At 40.4% G+C, this 17,575-nt stretch overlaps 1 protein-coding gene across 11 annotated transcripts in view; it reads right to left on the bottom strand.

Annotated features, from left to right (window-relative positions):
• Positions 1–400: 400 nt before the first annotated feature.
• LOC140378779 (muscleblind-like protein 1) overlaps positions 401–17,575 on the bottom strand; it is a 62,649-nt gene continuing 45,474 nt past the window's right edge. For 2 of the 11 annotated variants that reach the window (XM_072464135.1, XM_072464134.1), the window contains exons 3-11: positions 16,864–17,034; positions 11,854–12,072; positions 8,372–8,611; positions 7,304–7,357; positions 6,600–6,750; positions 5,574–5,609; positions 4,238–4,329; positions 3,745–3,814; positions 401–3,529 (exon numbers count right to left, since the gene is read on the bottom strand). In XM_072464135.1, coding sequence (XP_072320236.1) covers positions 3,758–3,814; positions 4,238–4,329; positions 5,574–5,609; positions 6,600–6,750; positions 7,304–7,357; positions 8,372–8,611; positions 11,854–12,072; positions 16,864–17,034 — 1,020 coding nt within the window. In that variant the 3' untranslated portion in view covers positions 401–3,529; positions 3,745–3,757. Of the gene's footprint in view, positions 3,530–3,744; positions 3,815–4,237; positions 4,330–5,573; positions 5,610–6,599; positions 6,751–7,303; positions 7,358–8,371; positions 8,612–11,853; positions 12,073–14,584; positions 14,678–16,863; positions 17,035–17,575 lie in introns of those variants that run through there. The other 9 variants (XM_072464144.1, XM_072464137.1, XM_072464145.1 and 6 more) reach the window with 9 other exon arrangements.

Below are 17,575 nucleotides of genomic sequence, written 5' to 3'. Positions count from 1 at the left end.
AAAGTCAGTATTCTTATAAATTGGCGCTCTCTGGTGGTTGTAATGTGAACACACATTTATTGTAGGCTTTGCGATATTAAAGTAGTTTAACTGTAGCATCATGATAATCTATTATCTACTTTATTTTCATGAACAAGATAATAGTGACAGGTCTTGTGTACAGAGAAACTTTCTTCCATGATCCATATTGTTTTATTATATTTCATTTTCCATTTACTATTAATTATAACATCTATTGTAAATATTGTATATAATAAATATTGTCACTCTTTTTTACATGTCACATGTTTTAATAGTGTGATCCTGAAGAATTAAAATGTTCCTGACAATGGTCAAACAAAATAATTGACAAAATGTTCCTACAAATCTAATTAAAACAAAAAAGCACACCCTCCAGCAATTTCAGATCAATTATATTTTTTATTATATTTTTATCATTACAGCAAGAATTAAATATAGCAGCACAGGCCCAGTGTGAAAATGTGTCAAGGACATTAGTCTGTTAAAGAGAGCACATCCAGACATCAGCTCCACCTCTGTCCCCAGCTCCCGTACATCTCCTCCATGAGTGTAAGTAGTATGGCTTTAGACTGTAGCGCTCGGCAGGTCAAGTTTCTACAGGTGCTTTTCAAAAGGAGGTGGCAGTACGTGACACATCTTCCAGGGGCCCGGCACAGTAAAACAAGCAGAAACAAACCGCAGCGAGAGACAGAATACATCATCTTAGCACTACAAGCCGAGAAAACAATCAACAAAGAAAAACCTAAATCAAAACTTCAGTTCACATCATATCATAAAGGTAAGCATGCGTGCTTGTAGGAGATGAGGCTTTGGAGAGATGACAAAGATGACTTTCAAACCAATGTCCAAAATACAAAAACTGAATTTCAGTTCTTTTTTTAAATATATTTATACCTGTGCTGGATGTTGACATAAAATATATTGTTGGTGTCAGGTCAGATTCATCTACTAAAAGCACAGCTTACACAAAGAAAGAACATACTACAGCTATGGTTCTTGTGTTGCATGGATTTCAACTCTCCAAGTGAGTATATTCTCAGAATGTCTTTTTTAAATAAACCACTAGTCTATTTTTATTTTCATATACATATTTTATTCCATTACATTGATAGGATATTGTATAGTGTAAATACATCTCTCTGTGTAACATGTTTTCTTATTCAATAGTACTGTGTGGTGATCTTAAACGGTATATGTATCTGCTTCAACATGCATTCCCTTCAGAGAAAAGTAAAGAGACAGGACGAGTTGTGATTGGTTGGGCCTGGGGGTGTGGTCCGGTAGACAAACCCAGGCAGGCCCTTACGCTCCGGAAAGGTTACCTGGCAAACTACAAGCTGCTGACAAAAAAGAAGAGCAACACTTGGCCTTTTCAGAAAGGGATCAGGAGTGTCACCTCGGTGCCCTTTGATGCAAGCATTTTTGTTCAGCCTTTAAGTTTTTTTTTGTTATCCTAGCAAAATTTCTTGTCATTATAGACAGAATTTTTTATTCAAAATAAGATCTCAATATACATGATTTCTCTCTTTTTTGACTATGTACAGAAGTGCAAAAAAGTCACCCTTCATCACCTTTCTCCTGCAGAGTCTGCCCCACCCGTTTGTATCAGCCCTTACAGGCTGCACTCAACAACCCTAAAAGTGATCAAATATGCAGCTTGTTTTCCAACATGGCCCAATTTCCAGGGAGAGTAAAAATATTGAAACAATACTTACTATCTGAAATGGATACAGTAGAAAATAACATTTTTACTCTAAACATCTAAGAATTACATTTTTATAATATCCTTTTTTTTCATATATGACTAGTTACAAACCTCACAATCATTAAAATATGACTCAACAGTTGCCTCAGTGACAACGTAGCCTCTTTGCTCTAGTATTCATCACTGTTAGATACTTATATAAAACATCTTTGTTCAAGGAACACAAAAGACTGAGAAATGAACAATATGCATACAGCTCAACAATATGCATAACATATAAAATACTGAGTCTACAATCATACTAAAATGAAACATGGAATTTCAGGAAACTGTGCATGAGAACACACAATACGCACTACCTTATATTCATTGTAAGAGATAAATAGATAAGGCAAACACACAACAACTCAAAACAAAATATCCAAACATCATTCAAATGAAACACTAATGAAGAAGTTGAGAATAGGACAAAAAGTGACATTACATAGTGCTCTGTTATTATGGCGTGGGTTAGGCAACTGGATGGTTCAAGATGGCGTGTTGCATTGTGCTGACTCGATGGTACATTCTAAGGCTTTGGATGGGTTATACAATCGTTGTTTGATTCTTGCCACATTCCCTGTACTATCCACAGATTGAGTATGCCTGAATAACACCCAGAACACAAAACAAAGAGTTCTAGAGATCTATACTAACCACCGATGCCACCACACTCTTCAAATCCACCAATAAACCTATATATATATATCTCTATTAACAGTGACACAAATAAGACTTTGGCTGACTATCGGAAAACAGTTTTCAGGTTTAAACAAATATTATTAAATATACACTAGACTTAATCTAGCTCATATAATATTACCAAACAAGTAATACTTGTATCATGTCACAGCAGTTTGGACAAAACATCTTTCTCTCATGATAACGTCCACTCTTGGATTCAAAGTTAATATACTTAAGTTATCTAATTCTTTCATCTGTAAAATATAAGTAAAACTCAAGTCTGGAATACATTTATATTTGAGAGAGGACCATAAAGTGATTTTAGGAATCCAATTAACAATAGTAATATTGAGATCTAAAAAGATCTAGTATTTATGTGACTGTATCTGTTTAAGAGGAAGTCTGAATTAAAGGGAAAGGTTCAGTTTAACACTTCTCTGACCACTGTAATGCTATTGTGTGTTGTAGATGTATGGCACTGTACAGAACCGAGCTGTACGCTTAAAGACATGTGCTTCGGAGATAGAAGATAGGCTACAAAGGTTTAAAGACACCTCGCACACATTCAGTAACACATTTTCCTCTGAGTGCACTTCCCTTGTTTTAAGAAACTATAGTCCAAAGGAAATTGCTATTATGCATGCATATGTGGTTCAGTCAGATTATTCACTATTTATCTCAACTCAATACAAGGTGCACCTTTGTGTAAACAAATGGACACATTTAGGCCAAAGACCTACCAACAAACATAAATCACAAAAATGAAGATGATTCTGTCTATGAATGTAACAATCACATCCTTCGCTGGACGCCACACAAGTACCTCTTAGTGACATTCAGAGTGTGTCTGGTGAATAAAGGTAAGAGCCTCTACAGAGGACAGTCCATGATGTCAATGAAGTTTCACTTAGTACTACCACTGTGTATCAAATACACATGAAACAATCCCAGAAAGCCTGGACTCCTATGGCGACATGCAGATCCAAACCAAACTGACTCTGGCTTTCAGTGTTGTCTTTGTTACAGGCATTGAGTGTGACGGCTATTCTTCCACTTCACACCAACACACTCCAGCTCCATCTGCAAGAAGAAACACATTTACTGATTATATTATTAACATATAACCATGTAACAAGCATGTTATAAGCATGACACTTGTACTCATCTGTAGTTTGTGAGTATAAATGTGACTTGTAAGTGTATAAGTCATTTCATGCAGAGCTATAAACAGTGATGTGAAGTCAGTGTGTGCTTTTGGGAGGCAGGGCATGTATGAAAAGAGGCGCAGTACATACTGTTCTGATCCTCCTACATCTGGGTCACATACTTGTGACTAGTCAGATGTTCTGCTGATATTATTGGAATCTGATTGGGGGCGAAAAGTAAGAGAAGGAAGAGAGAAAACAAGAACAAAGACAAAAATGTGAAATAGGGATAGATAAACTCAAATGTAGCAATCTTAAAAATAATGGACCAGGCATAACATTGTAACCACCCAATGTTGATTATTAATTTTAAAACCTAACACATTCACTTTGGGGATCAAACTTACACTTTTTTGCCTAAATACATCCACCAGCATTAGGAGGAAAGCGTCTCTGCTCTTTATCTGACAGTGATCATAATGTTTTGCCTGGCCAGTTTAAAATATTTGCCCCCAAAAAAACAAATAAGCTCTCACATTTTTCACGGATGAGAAAATAAATAAAAAGAACCGCAACCAAATTAATAAATTAATAAATAAAGATTAGCCAAAGACAAGGCCGCAAAAAGAGAGAGGAGGCCGACCTGATTGGCTGTTGCAGTTGCAAAGGGAACACTTGTGGCAGATGTGGTGGCTGCAGACACAGTGGCTGGAGAAGCACCGTGCATCAGGGGAACTTGGAGGAAAGACCACAGTGGAGACTTAAAGCTTTCAATGGCCACACTTCATTTCATGCCTGCTCTAACCATACTAATAAACATGAGAATATGTGGTGGAAATAATGCATCATGTATAAAAACTGCTTACATGATGTATAAAGCCAATGTTCAAATGAGGCCTGTCACAATGATTACTATGCCACAGATATGTTGAGAAATGTCTCAATACTTGTGATATTTTAATGGTACAATGTGGAATAACTAACATATCTATGACTCATTAGAACTCATTTAACGTTTTTATTTTAAAAATGTTCTTCACAAACTGCCACTTCATTTAAAACTATGATAAATATGGTGGGACCATCTCACCAAACTAAGTAATCCTTTGAAAAACATGAGATCTCATATGCACTTTAATATATGGTTAAAAGAGCACTATGGAACTTTTCTGGTGCTTTGCATGGGATTTTCCACCCACTGTATGACATTAAATTCACAGCATCTATCGTCATGGAGACGACACCAGGCTCCAGGTCACAGTAAGAATATGCATTTTTCAAGGTATTTTTAGTGATAAAACACATGTAACTAAATAAATGCAAACTCTGTCTGTTTATTTATTAACCTTTATTTAACCAGGTAAGAATGCTCTGAGTTTGAAACCGGTTATTCATGGTCGACCTGGGGCAAGATAGATACGTTTAATGCCATACTGTGGAACATTCCATGCAAAGCAATAACTTCTCCATGAACACAAGCAGGTGGCGGACACCACACCAGAAACGTTACCTAGGGCACCTTTAGGTTCATTTTTCAAAGGATTCAATATCATACTTTATGGTTGTAGTATCAGTGGCATGAAGTGATCTTCAATATTACTGTTTATTTATCTTAAATATGATATTTATAAGACGTGTTATTGTGACAGGCCTTGCCCAAATACATTGTCTTCTAGTCATGTATTATTTAATAGAGATTATTTCAAAATCCTCATGTTTATAAGGGAAACAAGCCAGACATTGTAATGAGGTGCTCTGAAGGTTGGTGGCTCAAAGCAGGCATATATTTCAAACTGCAACAAGCATTAGGTGACAGACACCTGTGGCGAGGGAATATCACCACAATCATTCATATGCACTTAGCTGTTATAGACTTAGATGTTGCATGGAAATGCTTCTCAAGGTCATTGTGTTAATGTGGATGTGCTCACTGTTGTAGTGGGCTGAATGCAAAAAGTGTAAGGAAAGCTGGCACCTACCAACACTTGTTGCAGGTGTCATGCACAATATCGAGCCTGTCCATCATGCATTGCAACAGGAAGTGAATTGGGAAGAGAAAAAAGGGGGGAAACAAATTAGTCTCACCAACAAAACAAAAAAGGCATTGAACACAAACTGGACATGCTTTGGAAGAAAAAAAAAACTATTGTCTTGGATTCATTTGTATTATTATTATTCCTATTATTATCATTATCATTATCATCACCATTATTATTATCATTATCATCACCATTATTATTATTATCATCATCTTCAGGTTATCTGTGAGGGCGCCTCAAACCATAGTCTGGTTCCCATTTGCTTGTCAGCTGCTCTTTACACATTGCCAGTTTTCAATGACCTGCTTTCAAAATGTTCAGTGTGAGTTGCTTTGACCTGACAAACGCCAGAGTGAGTATCCAGATCTGTCACTGGAGGGAATTGATGGCAGGCTATTATTAGTCTGTCAGATGAGGCTATGGGACAGAGTGTAAGATGACTATGCAGCGGCCAGAAACTTCAAGTTCAAGTAGGCCAAGTATGTGAGGGCAGATGTGTTGGTTTTATAGTTTTTCAAAGTAAGTTCATGGGAATGTACCCAGACAGTAAAATACACCTTTAGAAAACAATATTAGGTATTATAATTCTGCAAACTAAGTTTTAAAATATACTTCAAATTTTAAAATATGTTATCTGAATTGTCTTTATTGAAAGCCAATACAAATATCTCTAAAGAAATCATAGATATTGTATCATGATGAGTCAGTGCTGCTATTTACACACATTCCCATAGAGGGCGCTGTGCTACACCGTAGACAATTTTACCCTGAAACTGATGGTTACTTCTACACACAAGAACCTTGATGGAAATGTATATATTTGATTTGAAAACAAAACCCTTGAGGCTGATTAATCACACACCTTTCTGGCTTTAAATACTTTATTATGTGCAATGCACTGTCAATAAATACTCTCTGTACAGTTTCTAAATCACTACTTCCTCAGGCTATGTTCCCGGTCCTTACCTGATGGGATGAACGCAGCCTGCTGCTGGAACTGCATGTTGGCCAGGGCCTGTTGGTACTGGAACATACCAGCATTGAACATAGTGGTGGCACCATTGGCTTTTTCAAGTGCAGGTCTCTTTGGTAAAGGAGGCAAAACAGGAGGGAGCCCCTGAGGAGGGGAGGACAGGGACACGACAAGACGAGAGGGAAGGAAATCCATTGGTGGTGCCAGAGATGTTCAGGACAGAGAGGGGAGAGAAGACATTTATTAGATTTGGATTCCTGTGATTGCAGTTGTCACAAACGACAGTAAGCAAGCAGTGGCTACTCTATTCTGTGGCTATCTCAATATTTTGTCAGTTCACACAAAGTACTATTAAACATAGTATCCATGTACATGTACATTGTAGTGTTCAGTGTTCAGTGATGTAGTTAGGATAAGCTGCAAGGTGAGCTATATTGTAGAGTCAAACCTGCCACATGGGAAGATCATGCAAACAGCACTCCAATGGAAACAATACTTTTCACATGCACGCTGAGGCTGCACCTGAGGTCATGAACTGATCATTGTATAATTCATGGCAATTTGTTTGACTTTAGAAATCGTTCTTATGAAGAAATAATTATTTGCTGCTATCAGTTCAACCCCTCAGTCGTCCTCAGCACTCTAAAAGTATAGGCTCAGTAAACATGCCAAGCTAAAAGGTGAAAGGTCAAAGTACCAGGTCTAGAGTTGCGTCGAGGGGTCGCTTCGGTGATTTGACAGCCGACTGAGTCTTAATTAGCAGGCAGCGAGCACATGATGCAATGGGCCAATGGGGTTCAAGCGCAATAACATAAACCAGCAAGCGGAGAGGTGCACCATGGGACAGCAGTGCAGTGTGGGTTGGTGAGGAAAAAACAAACAAATAACAAACAAATAAAAAAAACATCATTGGAATGCAATAAACAACAATAACAGGACTAAAGCGTGCACATTTGAGGCTGTGGCTCTGCTAAAGGGAACATTTACCATAGAAGTTGACAGTATGAATAGGATGTTTAAATATTGGAGCAATTGAAGCATATATTGTGTTTTAGTCCGTGCATTTAAATAGGTTTTGTCAGTGTTGTCATCTGCAAAGGTCATCATGTCCTTAATGCTTCTGCCCAGAATAACAGTAGTTTTATGTCATCTTCATTGTGGTGTCTAAGTGCTTACAACAATGTCAACATTATTTGTATGACTGAAAATCTAATTTTTTTACAGAAAAAACGTCGATAGACCTATTGATTATAAAACTAGCCAAATGCTAACAAAGCACAAAGTTGTAACGAATGGGAAGCACCACACAGCACATCACAGCATGCGGCTGTGAGAGTGAACACTTAAGAGCTGAAATAGCAGATATTACAGACTGTGTGGAAAAAAGTTTCAAAACTTTGAAATATTACAGTGTAAAATGTTAATTCCAAACAGACCATGAAACTGGCCAAATAAAACAGCTGGAGAAAGTCGTGCATCTAGTAATATTCACAACAATTTTGTAAGTATTTAGTATTAATTAGTATTGATAAGTGAGTATTGATGAGTGTGGAAGACATTGTCATAATTCTGTATTGGGAATTGTCACATGCACCAGGAACACTTCCAGTTATTGTTGTTGTTTGCAAATACAATTGTTATTAATGCATATTTGACATTGTACATTTACTGTTGGACTTATATAGAATGTATAGAATTATTTTAAGATTGAATTATAAGTCCTACATTTAACACAACTCGCTCTCTAGTGGTTTCATACACCCACCATGGCTGCAGCAGCTGCTGCCTGGTTGACTTGGTGCTGGGCGGCTTTGATCTTGGCCTGCAGGTGAGCCGGAGGGTGGAAGTACTTGCACTTCTCCCTGGAGCAGCGGCCCTTAATGTAGTCCATACACACAGTGACCGTGTTGTCGTTGGTGTCGATCATGGTGCTGTCTGATGGGTGAGCGAAGCGACAGTCATTCTCTCCCCGCGTACAGTTCCCCCGCTGGTACTCCCGACACACCTGAAGTACACAGGAGAAAACATAAATCTTGCAAACTTCACGAAGCTGTAAAATGCACAATATCCGGTCCCATCTGATGAAGTCTATCAATCAGAAGTTAATGCCAGGCTGATCCATTAGATGTGATGGATAAGCTGAACACAATGTAGCCGGGGTTTACATTCACATCAATCACACAACATTTGGCCATTATTCAAATGGGCTGTGCAGGGCTGCGTTATACCTGCACGAGCCAGGAGGGGGCAGTGTGGGTGTAAACAGAAAAGAATTGCTACAGACTGAGGGTAAGGGTGCAGTAAAACTCATGGGAAATATGAAGCTGGTTATTCTCAGGAGATCCCGGGGCAAGCTAAATTACTACCACACAAACTACACAAATAAATGATCACAATATATATATATGTTTTCTTAATTAAGTCTTGACACTTTATGAGCAATAACTTTAAGGCGTCTAGTGCTTCTTCCTTGACTAAATGAAATCTCACAGTGTTCTGTATTGATCCATCCGTTACTTTGACTAGACAAGTCGTCGACCAAATGCCTGTTTACCAGTCTTCCTGTCTGCATGCATAAAAAATGTGATTTGTGGCAGAGCGGCTGCGAGGCAAAAGGCCACCGGCGCTGTTATCTACAAACTAACCCAGCTCTGTCTCCTGTCATGACGGCTCATCATCCACAATCACCCGTCTGAATGATGGTCTGATCGCTGTCTGTCTGTGACTTTTACAACCCCATCAACATTCACATCTGAAAACTAGGGCTGCACAACATGAGAAAAACATGAGAAGTGATCATTCAACATAGCAACAGTACACTATTCAACATGTACTCAATTCAAAGTGTATTTAACATGCAACTAGTAGAGAATATGAAGTTAATATTAGTTATTATGAACAAAATAGAGACATATTTTTAACAACAGTAAATATTAACCGGTATTTTTTTAGTCAGATATGTCAATCCAACAGAGATTTGCAAAAACGTGCAAATATATCACCTTTTTTCTATTATATTCATATTTTTGCTGACTAAAAAACTAATACAAGGTAAATAAAAAGAAACCACGAGGACTAAATCTATGACTAAAATTATATGCATTTCCGTGGACTAAAACTATGACTAAAATTGAATATTTGTTTAACTTAAAGTACTATTGTTTTTGTAAAATAATAAAGATGCAGAAACTCAACTTCCCAGGAACACATCTGTGCATATTCATGAAGCGATGCAATACAATTTATCTTTTCTGGTCAAATAAAAATATTGGACAAAAAATCAGGACATTTTTGTCTATAAAAAAGTACTGATGAAATTTAGAATAAAAACAGTAAAAGGATGAAAAGTGTATTTGAAAGTTTGCACCACATTTTTAAAATTTGCTCTTTTTAAACATGTGCATATCCCTAAAACAGCATTCACAATATTATCTAAATAAATTTGAATGTATTGCCCACATCTTGCCACACAACATGACCTGCTTTAATACTACATTACATTCAATCCACATAAAACATTAAACATGACATTGCGAACTTGTAAACTGTAAAATAGATCAGATTACAAACACTGTGTGAGCTTGTACGACGGGCTCCACATCGTCCAAAACTAAATGGTGAGAATCGAGCCTTGTTGTCAGGCAGATGTCGGAGAGGCGGGTGAGAGAGAGAGAGCGGGAGAGGGAGGAAAAGGAGAGAAAGGGAAAGAGGAGAGCTGGGACAGAAGGGAATGTGCGCGGGGCGGGCAAACGGAAGCACATTGGTGTTGGTTGCGCCAGGTGCGAGGGCCCAGTGGTTAATCATGCATCAGACAGACAGCTAAACAAGTGAAAAGTGCTTAGCTGGACAAACAGATAAGCCTGTTAATCATAATGCGGTCCCCATGGTAACTGTCCCTCGAGGCCATGTGCATCTCCATGGATTCAGGTAAGCAACATGTGACTTTATACACGCAGTAGGAAGAAAACTGCTGCAGTACGGCTTTATCTCAAGTAAAAAGCAAAAGAAAAATTGTCTTCTAAAATAGGAGTTTTCTCTGCCTCGGGAAAGGGACCATTGTATAACTACAGTACTGGTCTGCTGCTCCACAGAATTTCAGCTATGTTTTGCTATGAGTGGCATGCAAGTTAAGTATAGACATGTTTTTTTTTTTAAGTGGGTTCCCAAAAAAAACAAAAAAAGCTTGATGTGAAACAGTATCCGTAAAAGTAGTTGTATTCGTCCTGTGAATAATGTCATATCATCAATATTCTCAACCCTTTTACATCACTACGTTTCATCTTCTATTTAAAACATACCTATTGTTTTACACTAAGATTCTATCACTGTCACTTTAAAAGCCTTTTTTTCATCACGCATTTTAATTTTTCTCTAAATGTCCTATCTCCAGTACTTTATTATTATTATCTATTTCTGTCCTTCCGCTGCCCGGCCCAAGATGGCCACATTAGGTCTCCAGATTGATTTCCTATCTCCCCTGCCGTCTCTTTTTCCTGTCATTGACCTGTTCCCTGACTCGGCATGTTGTTGTCCACTTGTTTATCGGTACCAGAGACTTCCTCAGTCTCACCTCCATAAATTATCTTACCCCCGCCTAACTTTACATTTAATAGCCAACCTTGCTAACTCCCTCTAACTGCTCGCCCGCTGTCTAATGATTTCCGCATTATTTGCTAGCAAGTTTCCCGGGTGGGGCTGCATAATGGATGAGACTGACTTACTGCCCAATTAATGATTTTCTGAACACGGCCAGCGGACGCAGCGCTCGTCTTGTTTCACATGACTGATCGCTTTCAGGGAAGAATTAAAGATTTTTCAGAAAATTACAAATTGATAGAGTATAACACACAAGCGTGAGGAAAATAATGTCATATCTCTCTTGTTGATGCAACGCAGCCGTGACAACACAAGTGTTTGCATGAAATACTCTCATTACTGCCTGTTCCTCTTTGTTTAAGCCCCAGTAATGACTGTATTATGGTAATGGGATGTAGTTACTGTAACAGAAAGAGAGTGTGGATACATAATTAAAGTCACACATACTGTTGAGATGAGCTTCTCAAACCCATGCTTTTAATATTCAAGTAGGCAAGGCACACTTTTCAAAGCTTATCTGTTTGCACAGATGCTGTTGCGTGCTTGGGAACTTTGTTAATCTAGTCTCTAATCTGTGACTGTTATTAAAGTGACAAAATGTTTATGTTAATTCTCCAGACTGAGTAAAGAGCAGTGTAGTGTGTGTCTCACCTCTAGTCTGTCTGTCCTCATGAGTTTCTGAGCGGCGGCGGCGGCGGCGGCAGGCACAGGGATGTTGTGGTTGCTGGTGACCAGGACAGGGGCGCTGGGCATGATGTCGCCGGGCATCAAGCCGGGCGACATTGGACCGAGGTACGGGTTAAATGCAGCAGCCGCGGCTGCAGCAGCGTTGGCGTTGGTGGCAAGGCTGGGCGTGACTGAGAACATGGGCTGTGGGGACAATTATGTCAACAGATTAGATTAAAACATTTCTTTAGACGTATTCGCTGAGGGATGGGGACTGTTATATACTTCAAATTCAGCAAGTAGTAGTCAGATCATTAGCTGCCTTACATTTGAAGAGTTACTTTTGCTACAGCTGTATATGAGCTCTACACTCAGCATGTGGTGTCACCTTCTCCACATGCAGTTCACATACAATCCCATGCTTCATACACCAGACATCACAGGAGAAGTGTGAGTAAGGAAGTCAAGCTGTGCGCTGAGCATAGGGCTGAACTATGCACTGCACTGGCACAATACACCAATAAACCGCATCAGGAATGAAAGAAAAAGCTCCTCTCTTTTCCGAGGAGGGAGCTCGCTGATGTAGCACACTCAAAGTTTTCCCTTACACGTTCCTGACCTCAGCACTGGTCTGGGGGTAGTTTCTTGGGTCTTGGCCAATAGGACACAGTGAGTAATACAACAGCAGCCTGGGCCGGACAGCTCTGCCTAAAATCTTTTTGGAAAACTGTGGAGTAATGTCAAAAAGGCTTTCACGCTCGTCCAGGAGTCGCCTAAGGAATTAGAAAGGCCCTATCACAAAGGAGCTAAAGAAAATTAATGCAGTGCTGCCAGGTGGATGAGTGGTTAGGGCGGCAGCACACATGCCGGGCTCCATGTGCAACTGGCCGCAGTGTCTAGAGTTCGTATTGCGGCTCCGACAGTTTACTGCATGTCCTCCCTCATCTCTCCTCCCCGTTTCCCCTAACCCTAAACCTAACCCTCAGCTGTCCTGTCTAATGCAAATCCTTCAAAAAGAAAAGAAATGCTAAAGGTGCTGGTGTATCAGTTTACAATATTCAGAGCTGGAGGATTAGATGGAACATGAGGTCATTGATGAGACTGGGCTTAGAGAGAGGAATGATGTCATGTGGTACGACATGGAGAGCGGTATTGTGGACCTTCAAAAAGAAACCTGATATGTGCTTACATTGTACAGGCACATAATATGATTAATGGTATCAAATTATTTTTTTTATCAGTGGCTTCTTCTCTTTCAGCATGTTATTGTATAGGTTCCCAAAGTGGGGATCAGGACCGCTCAGAGGGTCGCAAAGCATGAGCGAGACGACACGATATGTTGACTGCATCATTCTGACACTGTATTTAACATATTTAAAAAAAATTAAAAAAGTATATTTACAATTAAACTTGATTTTAAACGTTTTGCAACATGATCACAAACGTCAATTTAATCCAGCATTGGGGGTCCCAGGCTGAAAACTTTGGGAACCCCTCATATAGGCTAACTAGTATGAACAATGTGAATTTTGCGTAATTCATTTTGCTTTTTTTCTTCTTTAAAAAGAAATTAAAACCCAACAAGCTTGAATTTCTTCATTACATCATTCTTATAAAATATAACATTCTGACCAGTTTGAACCAGAAAAAAATCTGGTTTCTATGGCTGATACAAATACATGAAATTAGTGGGTTCAACTGAATGACACAATAGTTGCCTCAGAAGAAATTGCCTCAAGCCTAAATTAGAAGGCTAAGGCCAATGGGAAACAAATATTATCAATAATTCAGCCCTACATTCAAACCTACTTAAATTTGATGGTGAAATATGTATTACAATCATATAATAATGTATCTATGGCTTTGGCCAACAAACTTTGTCCACATTTTGCATTCCCTCTCGTTTAGAAGTGTGCCAGTGCTGGAATAATATCCATTTGTTGCACCAAACCTTTCTGCAGGAAGTCTCTGCATAAACTAATTCATTGATTCAATTTATGAACATTTATTATTGTATGTGTTGAAGCAGATGCCATAACTCCAGCTCAGTTGCATGTATATAGTCAGTTTCAGCTATAGACAGCTGTAATATACCAGGATTGGTCCACCCTTTGCACCTTTGCAAAGAGTGAAATGAAAGCCGCCCCTAAACAAGCAAAACAAGATAAAAAGTACTGAACAGGGGCAGGAAACTAAGCTTAGACTCAAGGGACGGATAGAGGAAGAGACGAATAGTTCTTGGAAGTGCCCGCTCCACGACTTAGCCTCTGTTCCGTTCGGACTTCTGTTGTCTTGACTCGTCTTTGTCTAAAGCTTGTTCCTGTCTCCCTCTCTTTACCTTACTGTCATTGCTCCGTCCATTTATCCTCCTGCCTCCTTCGCTTGCCTGCAACTTCTGCTTTGTCCATCTCCATCTCCTGATTCTCTCTTCCTGCCACAGCATACACGGAGCGCAAAGGGCTCGGCGGTCCCAGGGAAATCTATTGCCTCTACGTGGTTCTTTCTTCTCAATGGGCCTTTCCGCTCAAGCCATTTTGCAGCAGAAAAGGGCGATAAGCCATCAGCGAGCTGCGTATGAGCGCGTGTGGGAGTCCAAGCGTGGTGCATCTTAACCTCTTTTTATTAGGCTCAGACAAATTCACTATCCGGAATCACTTTAGCATAAAGGAGCAAAGGGGGAACAGCAAAATCACTTCAGGCCTGACAGACAGCTCACATTGACTGTGAAAGGGCTCATGGTCGCCACATGATGATGCGTTTAAACGGGACGACTGAAGCTGAGGACATCACCTTGAAGATCTAAGAAGAACTACCACTACTACTACTACTACTACTACTACTACTACTACTACTACTATAGCAGAAATGACTGGAAATAGTTTAAAATTCTATACGTGTTACTGTTACTGATATGATAATGACATTTTGGATCATTTCTACATATACAATTGGCTTCCCCCCCATGATGTATATGCTAATATTTATCCATTATAATTTGCCCATATAAAGTGTGCCTTATACTGTAGATACAGTCAATTCAATCATTTGACATTGTGTGATTGAATAAGTCCAATCTTGACATGTCATGTTTGCTCTTAAGATTGACTTTAAAGGCCTTTGTGCCCGGGGAATTTCATTTCAAGCAAGGCGGCTAAATGTACATATTAGCATGACAAGCAATTCAGCCAGGTATAAGGATTATATAAGGCTTGTACTGTGAGGAAAGCACGTGTCAGATCTGTGGTCATGTGTCCTCCTCGTCTCTGTCTGTCTGCAACATTTTTACCCAAAGCTTTCATTACAACCTTCATGAAGTTAAGTAAAATGTGCACTTTTTTATTACACAACAAAAGGAACAAAAGTATAAACCTGGCCATATATCACTTCACAGCACTGAAACAGCCCTGGTCAAAGTACTCAACGATCTCCTCACCTCTGCAGACTCCGGGGCCCTCAACATCCTGTTACTACTAGACCTCAGCGCAGCCTTTGACACTATAAACCATTCCATCCTCCTACAAAGGCTGAGCCAACTGGGTGTTGAGGGCTCTGCACTTGACTGGCTCACATCCTACCTTACCAACAGGCAAGAGTTCATTTCCCTCTCCGGTCACTCATCCACCCTCTCCCCAGTAACGCAGGGGGTCCCCCAGGGCTCAGTCCTCGGCCCCCTCCTCTTCATCTGCTACATCTTCCCCCTTGGTCACATCCTCCGCCAACTCAACCTGGACTTTCACTGCTACGCTGACGACACCCAGATATACCTCACCACCAAATCCACCCAAAACCCTCCCCTCAGCCACATCGAAACCTGCATCTCTACAATAAAATCATGGCTCACTCTCAACTTCCTCAAACTGAACAGTGACAAAACAGAGCTCCTCCTCATTGGCACCAAATCCACTCTCAATAAAACTGGTCCCTTTTCACTCAGCATCGACACCTCGACCATCACCCCTTCTACCCTGGTACGCAATCTCGGTGTCATCATGGACCCCACCCTCTCCTTCACTCCCCATGTCAGCCACATTGTCAAGACCTCATACTTCCACCTCCGCCGCATCGCCAAAATCAGACACTGCCTCTCCCTCCCCGCTGCTGAATCCCTCATCCATGCCTTCATCTCCTCCCGCCTTGACTACTGCAACTCCCTCCTCACTGGCATCTCCTCCCATTCCCTCCACAGACTCCAAATGGTCCAAAACTCCGCTGCCCGCCTCCTCACCCACACCCGGTCCCGTGATCACATCACTCCCGTTCTCCGCTCTCTCCACTGGCTCCCCATCAAGCAGCGCATAAACTTTAAAATACTCCTCCTCACCTTCAAAGCTCTTCACCACCTTGCCCCCCCCTACCTGTCTGACCTCCTCATCCCCCACCGCCCCTCCCGAGCTCTCCGATCCTCCTCCTCTCTCACCCTGACTGCACCAACATCCCGACTCAAAAGTTTTGGCGACAGAGCATTCTCCCGAACAGCACCCCGACTCTGGAACTCCCTCCCCCAACCTGTCCGCCACTCTCCCTCACTCACAACATTCAAATCCCGCCTAAAAACATACCTCTTCACCCAAGCCTATGACCTCCCCTACCCCTAGCCTCCTCTACCCCATTGCCTACACTTCTACCCCCTGTTACATCCCCATCTTTTTCTCTCTACTTCTTCTGTCTTGTTCATTTTATCTGTATATTAATGTGTTCTGTACGTGTTGTCCCCCCCTGTCTGTAAATACCCCCCCCTTTTTTATTATGTTCAGCGTCTTTGGGTCACTGAAAAGCGCTATATAAATAAAAGTTATTATTATTATTATTATTATTATTATTATATATGATCCACTCATTCAAGCGCCTGAAAAAAAAAAGCAATCTGTAAAATGACACAAAGTGGGTCAAACTTTCTTAATGGATCATATTAGCCTTAAAAGCTTTTATAGCAGTAATTCTCTGCCAGCTGTGATCTCGGTCTGAGTGGACGGTGAATTAGTCGTGTTTGCTCACCACCGGCTGGAGCTGCGTGCCCGGCATCATGGCGTTGGCCAGCTGCATTTGCTGGGCCAGCATCGCCATGTTTTTCTGTTGGATGAGGTTGTTCCTTCCGTTGATTTCCAGCTGTGTCTTTAGATGCGGCGGAGGGTGCAGGTACTTGCAGTTCTCTCGGGAACACCGGCCCTGATGGACAAACGGGAAAAGAGCGGCACAGTGGGCTCAGCTGAATCGAGATGTACAACACAGTGAGTCGGAAATGAGATCCGTGTTTTTTTTTAAACCAAGGGCCTGATGTAAAGAAGTAATGAGCCTTGACTTGAGTTGATGACCTTCAATTTGACCTATAGCTCTGACACGTGTGCTGGACGCTACAATCACTTTGCAGTAAAAATAAATAAAATAAAAGACTAAGTGATCAGTCTTTTATTTTATTTATTTTTATTTTATTTACTCGCCCCATTTGCTAAAACACGCTTCTTTCCCTGTCACAATAATCACATCAACATCTCATTCAATAACAATACATCAGGGATCGACGTTTGAGGCTCCTCCATGTTGGAAATCTCTTCTCCATCTACGTTCTTCAATATCGCCCTCGATCACTTAAAGTCAACCGTTTTACAACACCTACTAAATCACCATCGATCGGCTCCAGGTTGAGACAAATGCGTGTCGATTTTTACACAATGGAGCAGGTCGCGACGCTGAGGCCAAATCCATACGT

The sequence above is a fragment of the Eucyclogobius newberryi genome, unplaced genomic scaffold, assembly GCF_026437365.1.
Source record: "Eucyclogobius newberryi isolate DKJ021-1_F unplaced genomic scaffold, fEucNew1.0.hap1 SCAF_10, whole genome shotgun sequence".
NCBI lineage: Eukaryota > Metazoa > Chordata > Actinopteri > Gobiiformes > Gobiidae > Eucyclogobius > Eucyclogobius newberryi.
The sequence above is the reverse complement of the archived record's forward strand: the minus strand, read 5'-3'. Positions and strand labels throughout refer to the sequence as shown.